Source organism: Nannospalax galili, unplaced genomic scaffold (assembly GCF_000622305.1).
Source record: "Nannospalax galili isolate Female #2095 unplaced genomic scaffold, S.galili_v1.0 scaffold772, whole genome shotgun sequence".
Lineage (NCBI taxonomy): Eukaryota > Metazoa > Chordata > Mammalia > Rodentia > Spalacidae > Nannospalax > Nannospalax galili.
In genome coordinates this window covers 2,958,513-2,969,594 of record NW_008332097.1, presented here as the reverse complement: position 1 = coordinate 2,969,594, position 11,082 = coordinate 2,958,513, and the positions used below count along the sequence as shown (strand labels likewise).

At 41.9% G+C, this 11,082-nt stretch overlaps 1 protein-coding gene across 2 annotated transcripts in view; it reads right to left on the bottom strand.

The window, feature by feature from the left end:
- Positions 1-7,765: 7,765 nt before the first annotated feature.
- Rbm47 (RNA binding motif protein 47) overlaps positions 7,766-11,082 on the bottom strand; it is a 192,475-nt gene continuing 189,158 nt past the window's right edge. For both annotated transcript variants that reach the window (XM_029560700.1, XM_029560699.1), the window contains exon 8: positions 7,766-10,568. In XM_029560700.1, coding sequence (XP_029416560.1) covers positions 10,335-10,568 — 234 coding nt within the window. In that variant the 3' untranslated portion in view covers positions 7,766-10,334. The remainder of the gene's footprint in view (positions 10,569-11,082) is intronic.

Genomic DNA, 11,082 nt, shown 5'->3' with positions numbered 1-11,082 from the left:
ATTCTCAGCCTCTCCAGTGTGGTGCAGCCATTGTTGGACTACTTGGACTCTATCCTGTGAGCTAAGCTGATAAATCTTTATACATATCCATTCTACTGGTTCTGTTTCTTTGGAGAACCCTGACTAATACACTTGGGTAGTAGGGTCAGGAGATCATAAGTTCAAGGTCAACTGCAGCTACATAGAGAGTTTGGGGTCTGTCTGAGCTACATGAGACTATGTCTAAAAAACAAGGCAAAACAAGACTAATGTGGTATTTACATGCTGAGGAATGATGGTAAGACATTATTAAAGTTTTTGTTTTCTGGGACTGGAGAGATGGCCCAGCAGTTAAGAACACTGGTTGTTCTTGCAGAGGACCCAGGTTCAATTCCCAGCCCCCACATGGCAGCTAACAACTGTCTGTAACTCCAGTTCCGGGGATCCAACATCCTCTTCTGACCTCCTCAGGCACTGCATGACACGGGTGCACTTATGTACATGTAGGCAGTACACTCATACACATAAAATAAAAATAATAAAGACTAATCCCAGCACTTGGGAGGCACAGGTAGGTGGATCTCTGTGAGTTCAAGGCCAGCCTGGTCTCCATAGTGAATCCAGGCCAGCTGTGACTACAGGGAGACCCTGTCTCAAAAAGACCAATAAAATAAATAAATAAATAATAAATAATTAAATAGTTAATGAATTTGAAAAGGTTTTGTTCTCCGTAATTAAACCATTATGTTTCTATAACAACAGAATGCTTCACAGGCACAGTAAAAACACTGCCATTTATAACATGCAGTGCTTTCAAATATGAACCAAGGTGTTTCAGGCAACATTTGCTATGGCACAACAATATGCTCAGTGCAGAGTATACATGTTGTATGTTCAGAACTAAGGCTGCAGTTAAGCCATGCAACATGACATGAGTGGTGGCTGTCAGAAACATCGTGAATTCACTACATGTTTTGAGTTAATTTTTGGTCATGGTACCTTGAGAAATCTTTTACTGTTGCCAAGTTTTTCAAGACTACCACATTTAGTTCTGCAACACAATGTAGTATCACAACCCACAGTTTAAGAAGTTGTGTTGGGCTGGAGAAATGGCTCAGCAGTTAGGAGCACTGGCTGCCCTTACAGAGGACCCAGGTTTGATTCCCCACACCCACATGGCTGAGAACAACCATCAGTAACTCCAGTTCCAGGAGAATTCAACGCCCTCTTCTGACCTCCTCGGGCATTGCATGACACAGGTGCACTTATACATATGCAAGCAATACACTCATATACATAAAATAAAAATAATAAAAAATATTTTTAAAACATTGTGTCATGACCTAGGTTCAAATGCAGTCTACTGACTTATGTACCAGCTATATAATATAGAGTGAGTTATTAAACCACCTCATCTACCAGTTTTTTTAAATCTGTAAACAGAGTAGCAGCAGTAGCTGTCTGAAGTAGGAAAGTGATCCATGTAAAACTGACTTATGCTCTTAGAAGCCAGAATGGCAGTTTCTCTTTTCAAAAGTAATTATTTATTTACTTACTTATTTTTGGAGACAAGGGTCTCTCTTATATAACCCAGGTTGGCCTTAAACTCATTATGCAGCCTTGAACTCCTGATTCTCTTGCCTCCACCCCCTGAGTGCCAGGATTACAGGAGTGTGCCAGGGCAGTGATTTCAGTTGATAAAGAGGTGGTCATTGGAAAGGGCCAGAGAGAAGCTTCTGGAACGCTGTCAATATTATCCATGTGGATGCTGGTTACATGGGTACAGAGGATCTTGCTTTGTGGCAATTCATGAAGCTGCATATGACAGACATGTATACTATTTTTGATTTGTTATTTTAAACAAAATCTTTAGAAAACAGGGTCAGTGAGATGACTCAGCAAACAAAGGTGCTTTACAAAGTCTAGCAACTTGAGTTCAAGCGCTGGACCCACAAAGTGGAAGAAAAGAACGAGTTCCTGAAAGTTGTCCTTTAACCTCCACATAGGTGCATGATTGGACACACACACACACACACACACAATGAATGCTTAAAAGAGTTTAAAAAATTCACAAGGGGCTGGAGAGATACCTCAGTGGATGAGACCACTGGCTTTTCTTGCAGAAGACTCGGGTTTGAATCCCAGCACCTCCACATGGCAGCTAACAACCATTTATAGCTCCAGTTCCAGGGGAGCCTATGTCTTTTTCTGTCTCCCACAGGCATTGCATGAAACAGGTGCACTTATACACATGCAGGGATAACACTCATACACATAAATAAAAATAAATAAAAAGCACATATTCCCTGATGAATGGTTCCAAGATTTTTTTTTATTATTTTTATTTTATGTGTATGAGTGTATTGCCTGCATGTCGGTAGGTGCATCCATGTTGTGCAGTGCCTGCAAAGGTCAGAAGAGGGCATTGGATCCCCTGGAACTGGAGTTACAGACGGTTGTTAGCTGCCATGCAGGTGTTGGGAATTGAACGCAGGTCCTCTGCAAGAGCAGCCAGTGCTCTTGACTGCTGAGCCATCTCTCCAGCTCATCCTCTAAGATTTTTTTTTAACATTATTCACAACATATGGAAGGAAAAGAGGAACAACAAAAAGAAATGATCTTAAGAGAGGCCTTGACCAAACAGTCACATGTGTATTTGTATTGAAAGGGCAGAAAGTTATGCTAAATAGCTTATTTTTGCCATTGTCTCCTATGCTTAAAAAACTTCCCTCTGCTGTAAAGACTAGAACATATTTAGAATCAGGTTTCATTTCCAAAATGTTTCCCCCTATGTGAGTCTTTCATGTGGAAAGGGGAGGGGTGTGTGTGCGTGTTACCAAGTCAGCATAGAACATTGTATAAAATTAAGAAAGTATCAACGGGCCAGATTTGAAGTGGGGTGGGGATGAGGGTGAAGTTGATGGAAATAATAACTTTGTGCCATGATGCCACCATAGTTTGGAATAAACGTCCTGGATAAAGGAGAGGAAAAATCCCAGCCAAACTGAACTGGCGTGACCTGGTGTTATCATAATGCTAGAGCTCAAAATGTCTTGATCCCCGAACCCCCAGCAAGGTCTGGTCAGAACAATTAGGCTTCAGTGACACGTCTCTCCTGCCTCAGCATGACTAAGGCCTATTTAAACCTCATGGTTGGTTAATCAGTAATGAGGATTTTTGACAAACAAAGTAGAGCAAGCCAAGAAATAAGGGTGGCTAAAAATTAGCTTGGGAAAGTTCGTATTTCTTGCAAATACAGGATCTGGTGTTACTTTTGAATGTGAGTATAATTCTGTGGAGGAGAGCTCATGGGAACATAGTTCTTCTGGGGAAACTGGTGTGCCTCCTTGGGATCCTCTTCCTCCCTCAGTCCTGTGGAGGAAGGGCCATTGGTCTTCACTGCCTCTGCAGAAGCCTGCACCTCTGTGCCATTATGTGGACAGATGGGGGTGCCTAAGGACAATGGGGATGCCCTGGCAGGCACAAGTAGCTGCTGTAGGCCTTAGAAAGGAGAGAGAGTGGAAGATTCTAGAAGCATTAAGGTGTACCATGCTAAAGAGACACACCTGTAGCCTCATCCATGTGAATAAACGGAGGGTTCTTCCTTCCCTCCCTCCCTCCCTCCTTCTCTCCCTCCTTTTTGTTATTTTTTGAGGGGGAGGAGTGAGACAAGTTCTTACCACATACCAAGCTGGCCTCAAACTTACAACTTAGCCCAGACTGACCTTGGACTCTTGGACTGAACTGGCCATGTTGCTTTCCTCAGCCCCTACTCCTCCTGCTACTGGGCTACCTGTGTAAGCTTGAAGGGTATAAGTGCCTCTGTCCTTAGAATACTGTCACCTGGAAGTTCTAGAAGGTGGACAGGGTTGATTTTGTTGACTTGTGTCTCTCTAATGTCTCCTGCTGTGTTAATACAGAGTTGGCACTCAATAAATGTCTATTGAATAAATGGCAAATATAAGAATTAAAGGACTTGCGGTGTAGCTCAGAGATGGAGCACTTACTTGCCCAGAGTGTTTGAGGCCCTGGGTTCCATCCCAGCACAGGAAAAAATTAAACAAAACTAAAACTAAAAAACACACTTCAAGTCTAAAATGGAAAGGTTTGATGGGCTAAATATAGAGGAATATGTTCAGACTAGGGGTCAAACCCAGAAGGGAGCCTGCCCTGTAATCCTAGCTACTGGGGAGGCTGAGGCAGAGGACTAAGAATCCAAGGCCTGTTTGTGCTACCTAGAACATTCAAGGTCAGTCTGCATAACTTAGTGACTCTGCTGAAAAGGAGCTGGGGCTATAGTTCAGTGGTGGAACACTTATTTAGAGGGTGTGAGTACCAGGTTCAATGCCCAGTACTGAAAAAAAAAATGGTGATGAAAGGGGAAAGGGATGGATATAACCTTCTGAAAAAAGTGTCTGCAATATGTCAGGCCTTTAAGATTCATGAACTCATCTGATTTTTACCACAGCTCTAAGAGGTCAGGATTATTATCTCTAACCAATTAAGAGATCTGAGAGGTAAGGCATTTTTTCTAAGGTCATGTCACCATTAGGCAACAAAGCTGGGACATCCCCCAGGCATTTGGACTGGAAACCCAAGTAGAGCTTGCTTACTGAGGGAAGTGTCTGAGTAACCGTGTTTATTCCATGTTTACTAACATGAAGGATTAGAAAACAGAGCGTACTGGGTACTCAGGAAAGGAGGGCTAGTGAGAGAAAAGACTGCATCTACTTTGACAGCTTAGATCTTGTAATCAAAGGACAACATTCTGTAAATAGCATGAGACTTTTCCTATATTAAACCTGGGATCAAAAATGGGAACTACGCCAGGCATGGTAGTCACACCTTTAATCTCAGCACTTGGGAGGCAGAAGCAGGCAGATCTGTCTGAGATGGAGGCCAGCCTGGTCTACACAGCAAGTTCCAGGTCAGCTGGGGCTACAGGGAGACCCTGTCTCAAAACACCAAAAGAAAAAAAAAAAAAGGGAAATATGTTAGAGGCAAGGGAAAGACACTTTGCCTATGTCATTCTATTGGTGATTCCTCAAAAAGATGAAAATATGGAGCTGGAAAGATGATTCAGTGGTTAAGAGCATTGGTTGCTCTTGCAGGTCTCAGGGTCAGTTCCTAGCACCCACATGGCAGCTAAAACTATTAACTCCAGTTCCAGGAGACCTGACACCTTTTTATGGCCTCTGTGGTTACTGAATGCACATGGTACATTTACATACATGCAGACAAAACACCCAGACACACAAAATAAAAATATTAAAAAAGAATCTGAATGGGATAGATGGGTGTGTTGTTTCACATCTTTAATCCAGCAACCAAGACGCAGAGGCAGGTGGATATCTCTGTGAGTTCCAGCTAGCTTGGTTTACATAGTTCCAGGCCAGCCAGGGCTACATAGTGAGATCCTGTCTCAAAAAACAAACCAAACAAAGAACCTGAAGGGGGGCCAGGCATGGTGGTACTCACCTATAACCCCAGCACTTAGGAAGATGGGAAGTCTGTGGCCAGCTTAGGCTTGTGCAGGCCAGCTTGATCTATCTTTTGAGACTTTGTCTCGAAACAACAACAAAGAATCAGAAGGACATAATTAATGACTGGGGTGTAGCCCAGTGGTACAGTGTATGCTTAGCATGTGTGACGTCTTGGGTTTGATCGTTAGTATCAAATAATCAAACAAACCCAGAAGAGTGTAGCTGATTCCTAGGATTGCTTTGGAGGGCCTTCTCCATAGTCTTTGGGATGGCCTTATAGCTAGAATTCCTTGGATCTAGTAATGTATACAGTTTCACCAGGCTGACACACTGCTCTCTCTTTAGGGCTAAGCAGGCATTTTCAAACATTCGCGCTTCCATTCTTACTCCCCAAGTTGCACATGAAAACACACTAAAATCCAATGTATTGATAGACAAGCTTTTCTCTTCCTAATATACTGACCCATTTCTAGGGTCCTGTGTTATCAGACTGAATCTGGTACTGGACTATGAACTCTGACTGGAGTCTGGGTTTCTCACCAGCCCAGTGACCTTGGCTAGTCTCTATCTGCCCCACCAACCTCACTATTGATCATGTGGTCCACCTGAGGTGATGGAAGCCAGGGCCCAGGGAGTCACATAATCACATTTATTCTCACCCGACATACCACTGACTTCCTGGTTTGTCAGAGTTCTCCCACTGGAAGGAAGAGCAGCTGCAGTGTGAAGAAACAAGGCTTCACAGCCCGTTCCAGAGGCTGTGGCTGCTGGAACAAAGCCTTTGCCTAGGAGAGGTGCAATAGAGTGTGAGCTGTTCGTAGATAGTGAGTGACTCAGTCTAACCCTGACCATGGCTCTTTGTGGGCATCAGTACCTTTCTTCTTGAACAAGGATGCTGTGTAAGTCAAATGTAGTGCCAACTACCTATAATCCTGGCACTGGGGAAGTTAGAAGTAGGAGGATCAGAGGGTCAAGGCTAGCTTCAGCTACATGAGACACTGTCTTAAATAAACAAAACAAAGCAATTCTTAAAGGTTTTTAAAAAAATGACAAGGGAGCTGGAGAGATGGCTCAGTGGTTAAGAGCTTATACTGCTCTTGCAGAGGACCTAAGCTTGTTTCCTGGCATCCACGTTGGCCAGCTCACAACCATTTACAAGTCCAGCTCCAGAAGATTCAACACCCTCTTCGGGACTCCTTGTGCAATTGTACTCAAGTGTACATACCCCCTACACTAATACACATGCATAAACAATTAAATCTTTTAAAAATAACAAAACAAAATTTTCCACGGTTTAATGATCTGTATTCTTGAAAAGTGTCAAATCCTCTTCTGCCTCTGAAAGGCTTTTCTACATTAGAGAGGAAGTGAGGGTTCCAGGAGATGTGAAATGGGAAGTCATGGCCTAAGTTCAAGTTAGAAGGTAAAATTCAAGCCTGGCAGGATAGAGTGTACACCTTGCATACCTGTAATCCTAGCACCCTGGAGGCTGAGCAAGGACTGCCTTGAGTTTGAGGCCAGCCTGTGCTGTATAGCAAGACTCTGTCACTAAAAACAAGCCTTCTGCTTCATGTTTGCATTAAAGATATGGTCTCTCAGCTTCCTGTTCCTGCTGCCATGCCTTTCCACCATGATAGACACTTATCCCTCTGGAACCACGAGCCCAAACAAACTTTCTTCCATAAAATCAAAAACAAGAACAATGAAAATTAAATCACCAGCAAAGCTGGGTGGACCAATTTTGAGAAGCATCATAATTCTGTCAACAGCCTGACACTTTCTCTCCTGTCACTTGCTAGGCTTTGTTGGCGGATACTGTTTGAAGGCAGCTGAAGCAGTGATAACCTCCATAGAAAAGGGAAGGTAGTATTGTGTTAACCTTATTGTGCACTGTGAAAAGGAGAAACAAGAAGGCTTTGGTTCTGGCTGCACTGACCAACACTGAGGTCAGCAGGCACTTTCAGATCACCGTACAATCAAATGTCACAGCTGCCTCCAGCTCTCCTGAGTGCAGAGCTCCTGGAGTCCTAGACAAGCATCAGAATGACAACAGTGACAGGCTCTGTCACATCTCATTCCAATCCAAAGCTGAGTAGCATTCAAAGGTTCAGCCTTGTACCACTGAGAAGCGGTTCTGAGAACACTGGCGATGATCATTATCTCTGTAATTCATCCTCCATGGTAACTGCAGACCAGAGACAGGGCTACCATTTCCCCAAATGAAAATACTGTATTTGTCAATTCCTTCTATGTGATCTTTCTTAAATTTTGTTAAAAAGAAAAGAAAACACTGGAAAATAAAGTCTTGAAACTGCTTTAAAGAAAGCTTTATTTACCACATACATCTTAAGCATGTGCTGTAAATGCAGCAAGAGCTAAAAAGCTTTTCAAATACAAAGCTAAAGACAACTAAACTAGTAGCATGTCTAAAAACAGAACTCAAAAACTTTTTAAACATTTATATTAGTTTTGTTCTTAACCCTAAAAAAAAAGTTCACATTTCAAGTTATAAGCTCACCTCAGTAGTGTACATGAAATGGTTTTGAAACAACAGAAACAAGACCACAGACAGGAGGGCCACTGACACTATACTGGCTGTACCAACACTTGTTTTTAAGGTAGTTTGGTAGTTGCCATGTTAAGACAGTGCTTTTTTTTTCTTTCTTTTTTGGCAAATATTTTCCAGGCACATGTAAAATACAGTAAGAACATGGGGTTAGAGTTTCATCCCCGAATCTCTCTGTGACCGTCCCTCTAGGGAAGGAGAATACTTCTTCCCTCCCACCAGTCAAGGGATGAGGACTTGATTGAAGTTGCCTTTTATCGAGTCCCTCATCCCAACACAGCTATGTTTGAGTGTAGCTTGCTGGGTGCATCCTAACACTGCGAGGCTACTTTATGCCATTCAACAATGATGAAGAGGAAAAAGTCAGGAATGTTTAAAGGCCTTGGCAGGCACTCAATAATCTTATAGAATAGTTAAATAAATATACCTTATATATAAAAATTCACCCCATCAAGCTGAGGGAGAAAGAAGGTATTTTGGAATCTCTTAAAAAAAAACAAACAAACCAAAAACCACCAACAAAAACCCTAAGAGTATTTGCTAGGGGCGTGATCCTATTGTGGATTCACAAATATTCAAGAATTCAGTCCATCAGCAAAACAATCTGGTGGTTAAGAAGAGTCAATGAGATGAACTCTCTTATGACATAAAAACACAACTGTGTGTTTGCTACCTTATTGCACACCTTACTTCCTTGACCGAGCCTTTTAGAGAAAAACAAGCTGGCGTAATTCATAACAGATGACAATCCTAACATTTTACTGTATTTTACATTCACTCTGCTGAAGAAAAGCTTTTAGACAGGCACAAAACACTGCATACATGCTTTACTTGCTAATAAACAACCTTTTTGAAAAACTGAAATAAAATTGTTGCATTCTGTATTAAACTATATACCACGAACTTCGGCAACACAAAAGGACTAAAAGCAAGCATTAGAAGATATTTACAAATGCTCTTATAATTTCTACAGATCTCTCTTCCTGGATATGCATGCCCCAAGTTTACCTGCTAAGTGCACAGCAATGGAGGAAAGCCCTGTTCAACAAACATAATGGTTCCAACCAACATCCCTGATGACCACAGACATTCTGCATGAAACACAGTAAGGCAACTAGACGCTTAACTTCCTCCCGACAAGTCTTGAGGGTCTTGTCTACAATCGCATACATTCTTTGTCTCTAAAAACTCAGACTTCAAAAATGAATACAATAAAAGCATTAGAAAGGGAATAAAGTTTTATACTGAACAATTTAAATAGCTATGCAAAGATGTCCTATGCAAACATATTAAAACCTGTGCTTACATGAGTCCTGCTATTGAAAAATAGCACATATAGAAGATAACACCTTCCATCCAAAAAAAGAGAAAAAAACCACCCCGACAAAACAAAACAAAATTTAAAAAAATAGACACTCCAACCAAACCCCAGGAAGAAGTATAAAAGTCACCAGTTCTTTTCTCTATCACAATTATCCATTTTTCTGAGACTTGTGAAACTTCAAAGTTGGACTGGGACTAAGGAAGGAGGGGAAAGGTGAGCGGGAGTGGGGCGGGACACATTTAACAATAAAGACACATGGAGAGGGAGCCCAAGGTAGTGGCAGCAGGTGAGAGCTTTCCAGTGTTGGGACTCCTGGTATGACGAATCTTTTCCTTATTGGCTTAAGGAGAGACTATTCCATTTAAGAAACAGAAAGCAACATGGTAACACATGGCATCATCGTCAACCCTTAATGACAGCGGAAATACAGCAGAGGTTCCACTCATTAAAAATTGCACTTTCCAGTATCATCTTTAAAATAATGTTTCCTGTAGCATTTTAAAGCACTATAGCCTGTATCCTTAAATATTGAATATATTTCTCAAAATAGTCCCCTACCTGCTCAAGTATGCTTTTTTTTTGATATAGAGCTGATATATTATTGAAAGTACTACAAAATAGACATCTCTGGAGTGCAGAAGTTAAGAAAATAACCTTCATACTGAAAATATATCCTTAAAAAACAAAACAAAACCTCTATACAAACATAGTACAGTGTACAAATTTTTAAAAGATGGAATTAAGGCATGAATACCGTTTGTTGCAAGTCTCTTAGAAATGTATGAACACAGGCCTGCTAAGTTGAAAAGTCTTTAAAAAACTAGTGAAAACTTCATGTATAAAATATTTCAGTGTGATATTTGATAACATTCTTCACTTGCAGGTTTCGCACGTGTGCTAATCTCACACGTTCTTTCTTCATAAATAATAAAGTGTTCCTTCAGCGGTGTTTTTGTGGCTTGTCTTTGCTCTGGTCATGGTCTCAGTAAGTCTGGTAGACGTCATGAATGGGCACCTGAATAGTAGCAGCGGGGAAGGCCTGAGGTATGTAGCCGGCATATCCTCCATACACAGCGGCTGCCGCATTTTTCTGTAGTGTGGCAATCGTGGCGGTGGCCGGCGCAGCAAAGGGAACGTAGCTGGCCCCATAGATGCCGGCAGTGGGAATTCTCTGAACATTGGGAGCCACGGTGTACACTGGAGTTATTGGACGGCCCTGAGGAGGAGAGACAAAAAAAAAAAAAAAAATCCTTCCTGAGAACACATGTGCAGGTCATCATCCATTCATCGACGAGCATCCCCAGGGATGCAAGGGTTTTGGTTCAGACAGAGGCAGACCGGTTAGCAAAGCAGTTACTGAAGAGAAGGAGATGATCATGCTGTAGGCACTTAATTCATTCAGATTCAGAGTTCCACAGGGTGTCACTCTAGAAGGCTGAGGGAAGTTGAAATATGCTGGAATTGTCTATTGGTCATTCCATTCATAGTTAAAGACACAGAAGGAGATAAGGAAGTTAAGAATTTGCCTTCTGCATGTTAATTAAAAATAAGGTTTTATTCTCTTTCCCCTGAAATGTGATCCTAGAACCGGACATGGTGGCACATGCTTGTAATCTCAAAACTTGGGAGGCTGGCCAGCCTAGGCTACTTATCAAGATCCTGCCCCCCCCCCAAAAAAAAGTGGAGCTATTTGAACTGGGATTTGAAGGGTAAAGAGTTCCACCTGAGGA